This window comes from Passer domesticus, chromosome 9, assembly GCF_036417665.1.
Source record: "Passer domesticus isolate bPasDom1 chromosome 9, bPasDom1.hap1, whole genome shotgun sequence".
NCBI lineage: Eukaryota > Metazoa > Chordata > Aves > Passeriformes > Passeridae > Passer > Passer domesticus.
Genome location: NC_087482.1, coordinates 40,311,621 through 40,324,276, shown reverse-complemented (window position 1 = coordinate 40,324,276; position 12,656 = coordinate 40,311,621). Strand labels below are relative to the sequence as shown.

Here is a 12,656-nt window from a genome sequence, read left to right as displayed (position 1 = left end):
ATCTGTGTTCCTATTTGGTGGCGGGGAAGGCCACTGAAATACCAAAAATAGATTTATAAAGGACAAAAATAACTTGCTGCCTGGAGGGTTTGCACAATCTGAGCTGTGGCTTGGCTGAATCACTTCTCCAGGGAGGCTCGGGGCAGTCCATGCTTCTTTGAGGGGAAGGGCAGGGAGATGAGCTGGACACAGCACCTTGGAGAGGGGAGAGCAGCTTCTCTGTGTGCTGTGGGTCAGCCTGCCAGCATTGTGTATGGCTGGCACAGAGCAAGAGGGGTTCCTCACAAGCTGCTGCTCTGGGATCCTTCTTTGGCCACTCGCTGGAAAGGCAGGTGGGAGAAGGAGCTTTTCTATAAAAATCCCTTCCATCTCCCCCATGGAAGAAAAATTGCTGTAGACAGCAGACATTAAATGTATTTCTCTCTGAAACATGTCTGTAGAAAGACAGTTCTGTCTTGGTGAGCTCTTTTCTGGGTTTAATCAGTCATTCCTGCTGACCACAGTGGCAGAAATTTGCTTTTATTCCTGCAGTTGCGTGTGTGGCCAGGAAGAGTCAATCAGCATCTGTTCCTGAGTGTGTATCATTAACAGGGCTGGGAGTTAATTTCTAGTGGCAGACACATTCTTCTTTGGGTTGAATTTCTACTCCTCCACCAAGACATCTTGAATGCTTGTCACATTCTTGGGGTTTATGGGTGTCAAGTCGCTGGATGGAGAAGGGAAGGATGAGTTTAAAATCCCAGAATGGGCTTCCTGAATTTCAGGTTTCAGGAGAAAATTGTATTTATAAGCTGAGCGTGTTTGGTTTGGAACAGATTGGGCCTGTCTGAAATGCCCATATTTTATGTAGTTACAGCTATAAATGACCCTTTACCACAGGTATGTGGGGTTACAGTGTATAATGGATTGCACAATGTCCAAATACAATTCCTTTTACTTCTGTTGGGAAAAAAATAAGGTATTCTTAGTTTGAGTGACCCCAGAAGTCAATAAGATAAGGTAGTTCTGTGTACAGTGTCTTCTAGCAGACAGGTTACACTATTTTTGTGAATGTGGATAAGGCTGTTTTTAGTACTGTGCTGCTGATAAGTTCTGCCTTGAGCTTGGCTGCTGATCAGGTTCCCTCTTCTGGAGTGAGAGCAGGCTGTCTCTGCCTTTCCCCTTCTCCATTTGCTATTAGCAGCTCTGTGAAGTTTGTTCTGCCTTCCAGTGATCTGGCACCACAGGTGACAGATGCAGGAGAGCCAAGCAGGCTCTCCAAATTACCCTGTGATGGGAGGGAAGAAGGTGACCTCCAAACACAGTGGGAGGGAAAAGGGGCTGGTTTGCCTAATATGTTTCTTCTTTGGCAGCTGAAGGCTTTTTCCATGTAGGTGATGAAAGCAGTGTCTTCTTGCTGAATGAACAAAAATACCAGTTTTTTAGAGCAATGGGAAGAGCAGCACCCTGCCTTCCTCCCACCCCAGCCTTCCCAAACCTCCCACAGCAGCACTTGGCCTTGCAGCCTCCTGAGCCAGGAGCATCCCTGCACACTTCACATTAAATCCTTATTTACTGCAGTTCCACCCCCTGCTGGTGACCATCAGTGGCTTGAGCCTGTATGAAATATGGTTGTAGCAACTATTATCATTGCTTTGAGTGTACAGCTCCCACATTATCTGTCATTTTAAGAGATGCTGGTCAGTGGAGATGAGGAGCAAATGGCTCGTGGTTTGATGAGATGTATTTTGGTGGCTCACCAGATTGTCACTGCCAGCCAGTGGAACTGGTGAAGGGGTTTGCAGAAATTGCTGCTTTGCAAATGGGAGTTGTAGGTATTCTGAACACGAAATGGTGACTTCCAAATTACTTGCTAGGGGCTGTCTTTGGTTCACCCTAACAGTATTACTGCCCAAGAACATTTTTTCTTTTTACTTGGAAGGAATTGAAGTGACTGCAGCCCCATTAAGTCTTATTTTTAGATTACAATAAGCAAGACTCTGATTAATTTAGCAGCAGGGCATCAGTGAATATTAACAGCTTAACTCGAAGCCCTGTTAGATTGATAAAGAACTAAACAGCCCCTGAGTTGTACGTTAACAGAATGGCCATAGTATAATTGAGGCTCATGTTGGGTGAGTGTCAGCATAGTTGATAGGCAGCACAACAGCAGAAGCTATTTGTCTTTTAAATGGGCACTTAAATTATTCAGCATAGTAGCTGATAGTCATCAGTACATCTGAGCCACAGCCCAGTTATTCTAGGCATGTGTGCACAAGCTCTAATTAGTTCATGTACAGCACTGAGCTCTCCTTGAGCACACTCACCTGTGTCTAGAAGCAGTTTCCCAGGGGGGGTCTCCAGCCCATGAGGAGATCCCTCTCCTGTGGCCCAGGCATTAGGGATGCATGAATAAACTGGGATGCAGATAGCTTGGGGGTGATATCCAAACCAACAGCTGGGTTTTACTTCTCCAGCCCACAACAGAAAGCAAAACCTGCAATGCTACCAGTAGCATTATTTTTTTTGTTGTTTTCTTAAGTCTTGTGTGGTTACAGGAAATTTGAGGAATTCCAGTGAATGTAATGTATCTAACTAGTTGTGTATGCTAGCCAAACAAGACTGAAAGCTTTTGAACCATTAAATGTGCAGCAGGAGTTGGTAGCCACTCAGTTTCCCCTCCAGTTCCTTCTTATTGCAGCATTAGCAATTCTGAGGTAGTAACACAATGGACATAGCTCAAATTAATTAGCTAAATTGGTACCTAAAGGCAATAAGATTTCATGCCACTTAATATTTCCAATGCAAACAAGACAGGCAAGTAAACGTATTTAAATATGATTGGCTCATCTTCTCGAGTGGAGTATCTTATCTTTTGTTTGGGCTAAACACAGCTCCCATTGTGCTCAATTTATTCTGCCATTAGCAGTGGTCTGACCTGCTATTAGCTCTGATAAAAAGTACAGTCCTCCCCTTCACTGAAGACCATCCTGTGGTAAGGATGTTGAAATGCAATTTAAAGGGGGAAGAAGGTTAGACAGACTTTGCTTTTGTACATAATTAAGCCACGCTAGAGATGGGAGACTTAATTACAGTTGGAGTTGATCAGCAGAGAGCTCCAGTGGTGGCTAGCAGGCTGTGATGGTGCTGGCCTGTGCACACACAAGCTGCACAGCCTTGGAGCAGTTGTTCCAGGCTGGGTGGAAGGTGCTGATTATTCCCAGAGTCCTGTGTCTGGGAAAAGTCACGGAGTTTGTGCCTCTTGGCTTTCTTTTCTTCCCCCCTCTCTTGCCGCCCGCCCTCTCCCCCCACCCCCCTTGTGAGGCAGCCCTTCTGGCTTTGTTGTAAGTGTGGTTTGTAATCATTGTACACATCCCAGATGGTTCATGAAAACTCTTTGAAATGCCATCTGCCAGGCGTGTGTCCAGCCGGCAGCCTGTCATTCTGCTACAAGAAAAACGGAGGCGGGTTTTCCCTTCCCCCTGCCTTCCTGAATTGCATGCAGGAACACTTGCTCAGATGTGGAGCAGGATAACAGCCGGAGCATCTGCAAGCAATCTCTGCTCCAGACAGCAGCATGGAAAGTTGTTGGGTTTTTCGCCTTCGCCCAGATAAGATATCCCAGCCAGAGCAGTTTTTCTTTTCCCTGGGTTTGCTGCTGAGGACCAGCTGAGGTGACAAATGTTATCTCTGTGATGCAATGTTTTCCCTTTCTGTGGTGACTTTCCTAATGCTTTCTGCGTGTGTTGCAGGCAGTCGGGCTGATAGCAGGCACAGCTGCGTTTTTTTGACTTGAACATATTCAGGAAATTAAGAACACTGAGATGAAACAAATAGATCCATTAAAATGGCTCAGAGGAATTATGGCAGAGATATAATTGTCATGTCAAATAGGCAGCCAGCACTAGTAAACTGCTGACTGCAATTTCACCGCTATAAAAATTCAGAAGGAAGGAAAAAATGATTAATAAATATGCTCTGTGGGAAGATAAAGAGAAGAAGAGGCTTTAAGAGATAAGGTGAAAGCAATCCTGAAGTTCCCTGATCTTTGTCTTATCAGTAGTTATTGGGAAAACACACGTCCTGATCTTTGTCATTTGGCTCACGTGGCTGACGTTTGACTGATTGATGAGCAGTGCTGGAGAGTCTAATTCTCACTTCCATTGTGCTCTGGGCATGGGAGAACTACAGCATACCACTGGTCAGAGTTATTGGTGTGGCTTTTCATCCTTCTTGCTTCCCACTCCCGGCCAGGTTTGGGGGAATGTGCCAGTGGCCCCCAGACACGATGCCCTGGGAGGGTCTCACAGCCTCAGTGGCAGTGTCAGTGCTCAGGGAGGACGTGTGGCATCTGGGCTGTGACCATCGTGGCTGCTGGGTCTGTGCTCCATGCTGCTGGTGTGCCAGGGAGGGACCCGAGTGAACCTCTCTGCCTGCCTTGGGATGGAAGCAGAGGACAGGGGCACAGGGTGCAGCTCCTGCATTTCTCTGGGCTATATCTGTGAAAGAAAATTGTCTTCTGTTACAATCTACCCAGGAAAAACTGTTGTAGCCTTACTATAAGGATTCAGAAATACAAAAAATGCAAGGTTCACTCCTTTGCAAATAGGAAAGAGTAATTCTGCTAGCAGGGTAGAGATATCCATCCCTATTTCCATCCCCTTCCTTACTTTTTCTCCTTCCTTCACCCATTCATAAAGCTCCAAGAGGAGGAATGATGGAAAAAAGCACAGGAATTTATAGACTCTCTGAAGGCTGATGGTAAATAATAAAAAAGAGAGTTTCTATTTTGAAACAAGAAATGGAGGATGTTAGAGAAAGTGGATGTCAATCAAGGAAATTAATCTAGTGATAGTCTTTTCAAGGGTGTCACTCTGTCAAGACTGACCTCTTGAGCAGTCTCTCAGATGAATAGGAGATAAGCAGACTTTCCGCTTTCCTGGCACTTGAGGAAAACATTTGCCAGATGCAGGCATGGTAAATTTATGCTCTTTCAACTTCTGAGAACTAGAATCTTCCCAATTAGTTTTCAGAAGCTCAGCTTCTTTATTCTTTCTTCTGTCCTTTTATAAAGGGTTTAAGAAATTGTATGCACTGAGAAGACACTGCCCAGGGGCCAGCAGAGTCCCTCAGAAGTGAGAAATTATGCTTTGTTAAATGTTAGGTATGGTTTCCATGTCTCTGAAGTTATTCCCAGACTGGTTTCAGCCACAGCATTCAGACACCTCCAACTCTGTAACTCTGGTCTTTCTTCCAAAATTCAGTTTCCTGTACATCTGTAAAACTATCATTTATATTTAATCTCAGATGTACAGAATCTAGAGTCATGGAAAATACAGGCTATTGAAGAGAAACAGATCCTTATCAATGAAGTTGTGCTCAGTGACCTGAAATGCAGCATCCCAAGTCATCTTAGGAAAAAAAGTCATGAAATGACTCATCTTACACTGTGCTTCAGAGTGCTGTAAATTGGCCAGAAGGGACAAGAGTTTCAGAGCTGGCAGAGTGGCAGTGATCAGAGCCAGTTCTCCATGGGCACTACAGAAACTGTGGAGTGCTGGAGAGAGAGATTGAGTGTGACTTATTGCTCAAAAGTATTCCTGAACTGGAACCAGCTTGTAGGTGAACTCTGTGAGAAGAGTTGTCAGGTTGTCTCTTCAGTGAGCATGTGTGGATGGTGCATCAAAACAGTCTCATGGTACTTTTTAAAGCTGAATAAAAAATAATAGCATGAATAGAGATAAAACAGTAAGAAGAAACAAGGGAGAAATTATGTTTATGATGTGAGAGAACATTTGATGAGCTAGTGATACAGAAGTAATGGAACCTGGAAAATATCCTGCCTTATCTGGTAATACAGATTGCAGTTTTAGTGAAGTATGAGAGACAATGCTAACAGCAGGCAAGTAATTGCTGGCATATTCCCAGTACCAAACATTTCCAGCTGTGTTTCTGGACACAGAGATGAGAGATTTCTTTGTCAGAGTCTTTCTGAGAACACAAGAAACATCCCTCAGTTGTTTTGTTCTAATTGCTGCCACTGGTTCAACCTGAAATCTATGTCTTGTTTTTACATGGGCTCCTAACTTCAAACTTCTTTGGTCCTTGTAGCTCACAGAACTGTTTTACAGATACTCTTGTATTTTTGTGAAAATTTGTTAGTGTCCCTTTTAACTCTTGATAAGAAACAACTGTAATAACATTCTGATTTTTCCTTTCAGGCACAACCCGCCCTCCAAGAGAAGGAGAAGTGCCTGGTGTGGACTATAACTTTCTGACTGTGGAGGAATTCCTGGAGTTGGAGAGAAGTGGGACCCTTCTGGAAGTAGGAACTTATGAAGGTATGGAGCCAGGAACAGTGAAAAAGCCCCTGGTGGGACACCACATGTGCATCACCCTCACTCAAGTTGGGACCTTGCTTTCCATCCCAGTGCTCTGCTTCCTTTTTTTCTGGAACCTGAGAGAGGGAATTCCACTTTTCCTGTGCTTTTAACTTCTGCCTTCAAGTTAACTGCCTGAAAAGATCAACAGTAGGCCAGGAAAATCCAATATATAATCCTGTAACATACTGGGCCAGTGTGCATTTATCCTTTGTGTCCACTAGAGCTCATCTCCTTGTTCAGTTTTTCTTTCCTCCTGATCTTTTTCTTTCCTTCCATCTTCCCTAAATACACTTCCTTCATCACCCAGTTGTGTGTCACTATGTAGCTACATGATGCACTGCTTTTAGGTGTTTTTTCCTTATTCTTGGATAATTGCTTCTAACTTGGGTCATTTTGTTGATCCTTTTTACAGCACAACTTTGCAAACATCAGTACAGAGACACCAAGGGGCACTGAAATGTCACCAGGGTGAGAGCAAAAAAAGCTCCAGAGAAATGCAAGGCAAATTGGCCATTTTTAAGTACACAATAGGATTTGTGTAACTAAATTTGCAGTCTGTAGCTCCTCTAAATTGAAAACTCCTTTTGGAGTGGGTTGGTTTTTATTCCTCAGGAGAACATTCAAATGTACCTCTTGACAAGACAATGAAAACAGGTTTGAAAGTCCTTCCAGTGTACTTCAACTCAGTCATTTCATATTTCCATTTGAAAGAAGTTTAATGGTTATTTCTGTAAATCTGAGAGATTGAAAAAGCCCTATCCTTGCAACCTTATTCTAATTATTCTTTATAATAAGAAACATGGAATACATTTAAAAATACAAACTACACACAACTAGCCAAAAGTCTTTGAAAAGTAGTCATCAAACATGAGCATAAAAAATTGTGGCATATGGTTTTGGTGTTCAGGGTCTGAAGAAAGAGTTCTGAAATACTATTTGTCTGCTTCTTTAAAAACTCCTTTTTAAGGGCACCTTTAAACCTTATGCTCATTCCCAGCTGCAGACCTGGTTTGCATGAAGATACTAAATGTATAATTTGGTTTCACTCTTCCACTTCTCTGAGCTGATTAGCTCCATCAGCACCAATGCTAACGTTCCAGCAGCAGCTCTTCTCCAAAATGAGCTTTTTCCTCTCTGTGTTTCTAATTATAACACCAAATTAGTTTTCTTTGTCGTGGTACTTGAAATAGATCAGCTGAAAGGCCTTGCCACTGCTTCCTGATCTATTTGTTCTAGTGACCTTTCCACTTGGAAAGACAAAATGGGTAACTGTCTGTAAGCTGGCTCCTGGGACATGCTGGGAATTAGTTCTCAGGAAATGCTGAATCCATCTGGGACAGTTATAACACGGTCGTTCCATTGCTTATGTGATTATATGCAGTAGCAGCTAAACTGTTTAGGTTTCATGGCTTGCTCTTTTCAGTTGCTGGAGATGAGGTTGATTTCTCATAAGTCTAATGTGTATTTCATTTCTGTGGGTGATAGAAGTGCCTGAACTTTAGAGGAATAATTTGTCAAAAGTGCTGAGAAGATTCTTTCCCCATTGACATCAGTGATGCTGGTGCATTGTGGTTCTGGAGTGCTGGCCCATGGAAGGAAAAATCAATGAGAATAAAGCAAATAATGATGATGCATGTGTGCACATATGCATCAAGACACATTACTGTTTGATTGTAATGTGAAATAAATAGAGTTCATTTTTCACTTACGGCTTAAAGAAATTATTTTGCTGCCTTCCGAGATTTCTTTAATGGCTTTGTTGTACTTTTTTTGGGAAATCTTATTTTACAGCTGTATCGATCAAGACAGTGTTGATCTTGATTAGATCTTGGAAGCTGGGATGATTCAGACTTGATGCTGCAATCGCAAGCAATTTTGTCTATAAAAAAGTATCTGCCAAAAACCCAAACCACAAAGCAAGTTAGACTTTTAATGGCCAAATCTCTGTTATTGTCCAGCTTTACACTCTTAGATATTTTAATTATCGCTTGTTTTTTACTGTGTTTTGCTGCCATTCTTTTTTTAATAAGTGTTCCACCATTATAAATTTGATTGTATTTTTGATTGGTAACGGCTTATTCTGAACCAGAGAAATAAAACCCAACACAAGGAAATAATCTTCTACCTGCTGTGCTGAGGAGAAATCAGAACAATTGAAGAGATGGGGTTGTCTGTGATTTGGTGTTCTCAAGTGATTTAGAGATGAAGGAAGAGGAATGCTGTGAAATGCACTGTAGGGATGAGGAGTGGGGAAGTTTTTGTGTGCCAGCCACAAGCTCATGTGGCTCAAGCAGGCTGGTGGTTTGGGGTCACCATGGTCCCAAGGACCCTTCTGGCCTTGTAAACATCAGTACATGGTGGTGGGGAAGATGGACACAAAGTCACCTGGGCACTGTCACTGGGAAAAACCTCACAGAAGAAGAGGTAACAGAAACATTTAATAGCAGTTACTGAAGAGAATTCTGGGGAGAAAGATTAGAAAAGAGGGAGGCATCAGAAGAGGGGTAATACACAGGACTTTGAGGCTGATACAGATAATATTGATTTGGAAAGAACAGAGAACAAATAGAAGAGGACAGTTGGAAACCATAAAAAAGTAGGAGAGTGTATCAGGTTTTCAAAGAACAACCTGGGTTTTGAAACTGCTCTAATTGCAAAAAGAGAAAGTGCAAGCTGAACAGGAGAAAAGAGGTGTTGCTGACCTGCAGGGCTTCGTAATGCCATTATTATTTCTTCTGGTGCACTGCAAGTAGGTTCCTCTGGGCAGCTTTTGATTCACATCCCAGTGAAGGCAGAGCAGGCACGGCAGCTGCTGCTCTGGTCACCTCTCATCTCCCTGGTGTGTTCTGCACCCAAAAGGCTTCAAAAAATGTAATCAGGTGGGAGGTGGCATTGGCAAGCCTTAATTCCAGGGGTTTTCAGTTTGGGTTTTAACATCCTGATTGTTAACCATAAAGCCCAGAACCATCTTCTTTCCTCCCCTGATGAAAGCTACATGTTGATCACATGAATCCAGCAGCTGGAGCTGGAGGACCTGCCCAGAGCTGTGCTGCTGCCCCAGTATTGGTGATTTTGCCCCACGTGTGTGCTGCACACAACCCTTTCAAGCCAGTTAGAAATTCCCATTGACAATACTCGTTAGGAAGGAAAATTCTTTTTAGACTGCACATCGTCTAGGCCTTCTGGTGGATAGGAAATCACTGTAATTGTAGTCTCAGGCATTTATTGACTGCTCCTTCAGGGCAGAAAATACTGATGGATGCATGGAAGTAATTGTGTAGGTTACTAATTATTTAGCAATTACTTCTGCATTTGAATTGCAGGCTCTCACAGGCACCCCAAGGGAGGGCTGTTTTGAGCACAGCTTCCAGATTTTATTCCCGTTTTTTCCCCAGCTGCTGAGTGGCCCTGGGCAGATCAGGTAGCTGCTCTGTACTTCAGGTTATTGGCCTGAAGAATATTAAAACAACACTTACTTCTCTCCTCATTAATATTTCAGCAGATACCCTGTGCCTGCAGCTATCTGCTGTTTGAAATGGGAGGGGGAGAGTGGAAGCCACAGTGTTCTGGAGGGCTGTGCTGCATTCAGGCATTCAGCCCTGCAGATGGGAGCTGTGCAGAGGCACACAGGGACATGGGCAGGGTGGCTGGATTTGGAATGGGGATGGCTGTATCACCAGGCTTTGGTGAGGCTGTGTGAGTGAATGCCTGCCCAGCACTTAGTGATCCTCAAAAGAAAAAGTGCTGCACTTTATAACATGTGAAGGGTTATTACATTATGGAGTATTATTGTCAAGGCATCATCTTTCATTCTCAGGACAAGTGTTATGTGATTGCCAAGAGAAGTAATAAGTAATCTGCATTAGTCTCATGACTTAGATGTAATGGGGTGACTTGCTAACATTTTCAAAGTATATAAAACTAGCTTCTGTAGACAGGGTCTCCAATTGTGGTACTTAATGATTGTAATAAATTACATTAATAGTGCAGTTTGAATTTCAGCCCAAGTAGAGAGGTGTATTCAGCAACATGCTTCAAATCAAGATGTCTTAGCCTAATTTATCTGATGTGCTGGCTCTCCTTGGGCTTCTCTGCAGCAGCCACACTACCCCAGCTGCTTTAGTAAAATGGGTGGATTTTTTTTGCTGGTGCCTTCACCAGCTCAGTCCCACCTGGAAATGAGAGCTGAGCCTGTGGCAGGCAGAACTCGAGGGGAAGATGGCAGAGGAAGGGTGGCAGATGCTGGGGATGCCTGTGCAGGTGTAAAACACGTTCTGTTTAATCAGATCAGACCTGCTGATTTTTGTCTCCAGACCAGAGATTGTCTCAGTAAATCATAATGGCCTCTTTAGCACCATTATAATGTGTCACACTGAATATCCACATACTAATAGCTGTGCACTGCAGAATGATTCCTCTTCTGGTTTTGGCTCTTAATACTTTTCTTGATTTTGTCTTGATATTTTTTAAATAACACTGGTAGAGAAAAAAAGGCAACACCTTGTTGTGTATATGCACAATTATCAGTGCTAAGTAAGCATGAGTGCTGCTGTACTGAAGTGTCATCTGATAACAATGCTTCATTCTGCAAACAGCTGAAGTGGTACCTGAGTAACTCTTGTTCTCTAAAAGCAAATATTCTAATATCTGATAGGGGTTTAGAGTGGCTTTGAATTTCCTGCAGCATTCCTGACAGGCTTCTCCCTCTCTCTGCACTTTCAATAACAAATTTTTCAATGTGAGCCCTATCAGCAATGGTTCATTAGCAGTCAGGTGTTTTAAAACACAAACCTCAGGGAGAAGGTTCCCAAACACCTCTGGCAAAAAAAAAAAAAGAGATATGGTGAATTAGTTGCTTTCTTCTTAAATTAGAGTTGAGGTTATTTCAGGAATCATTTATTGTGTAACCATTCTTTGTTGTGTTGAAGGCTGTTCCTAGCAGTCCAGGCACATTTTGGCATGGGTTTTTTGGTACAGGGTGTTGTTGGGGCTCTCCAGCAGTGGCTGCTTCTTGCTGGTGTTACCAGCTCCTGTGCAGAGGCAGCCTGGCCTCCCCAGCCTGCAGCATTTCCCTGCCTGCAGAGCTCACTGCCTCACCTTCCAGGGAGGGGAGGTGCTAATGGGGCACATCCTCATGGTGGGACTAGATATATAAATATTTAACTATTTGCAAGAAGAGTTGGCTTGACAGAGTGTTTTCTTTATTCCTACAGCTCTGTGCTAGGTAAGGTGTTTCCAGCTGCTTCTCCTGCTTTCTGTATGCACCATACACAAGTACATGCTTATTTATGTTCCCTATGATTTTTTTTAAATCTATTTGAATGTGGATATAGCAGTTGATATAACACAGCTAGTCTCATGGAACACCCTGAGCCTCCCCAGTCTCCTCCTGGTCCATGCTAACAAGGTTGTACTGTTTGTTTATTACTTTCAGTATCATTACTTTGTTTTAGGATTTTTCCATGCCTTAAATGTGCTTGGATGCACTTGTACATGAGTGCTAACAATAGCATGTGGCAACAGCTAGTGATAACACAGCAAAAATCAGAATAAGAATGATTTGTTGTGTGGACGAATTTCTCCTGTGCTGCCACTGCCTTTAGGACACTAATTGGTGTATATGTTAAATTTCAGACCTATTTGAAATGTGCAGTTTATAACAGTTTGGCTTATTTACCAAGAAACCCAAACTGATCTTTCACTTAACCTCATCATTAATAACTACAAAAATTGACAGAGCATCTCCTATTTCAAGGAAATGTGTGTATTGTTGGTTAGTTTCTCTGAGCTCTCCTTCATTGCCTGTTTTCCTTGCGATCCAGATGCTGTATCCTCAGCCTCCTCCTGGTTGCCTGGATACTCTGAATTTCCTCAAGGCAATTGCTAATCAATGTGCAGTTGCAGCTAGGTGAATCCTGCAGACAGCAGCCAGATCTGTCATCTAGATGTGGAAATCTGTAGCAGAATGTGATCGGGGAGGAGAACAGACAAAACACCATGGCAGGAGCTCTGCTCCCAGGAGCCAATCCATCCTGTGCTAATCAGACACAAGCACTCCTGCTGGATTGCATGAGCAGAAGCTCTTCTCCTAAAATTAAGGGTCAATTGTTTTGGTTCTTGTACAGTGCAGAGAAGAGCAGCTGAGTCTCAGAAAATAAAACAATTACATTAATAATTGCATTTCAAGTCTTTGTGTCAAGGCCTTGCTTAATTTTGCTGCTTATCTCCAAGTGTCTTTCCCAAAATAGCCATTTTCACCAAGACAGAAAGCTATGAAGTGCTTTTTGAAACATG

The 12,656-nt window shown here is 42.9% G+C and overlaps 1 protein-coding gene across 32 annotated transcripts in view; it reads left to right on the top strand.

Annotated features, from left to right (window-relative positions):
- Positions 1 to 12,656, top strand: part of MAGI1 (membrane associated guanylate kinase, WW and PDZ domain containing 1) — a 335,995-nt gene that overhangs the window by 243,130 nt on the left and 80,209 nt on the right. For all 32 annotated transcript variants that reach the window (XM_064432960.1, XM_064432949.1, XM_064432958.1 and 29 more), the window contains one exon: positions 6,201 to 6,320. In XM_064432960.1, the coding sequence (XP_064289030.1) occupies positions 6,201 to 6,320 (120 nt within the window). The remainder of the gene's footprint in view (positions 1 to 6,200; positions 6,321 to 12,656) is intronic.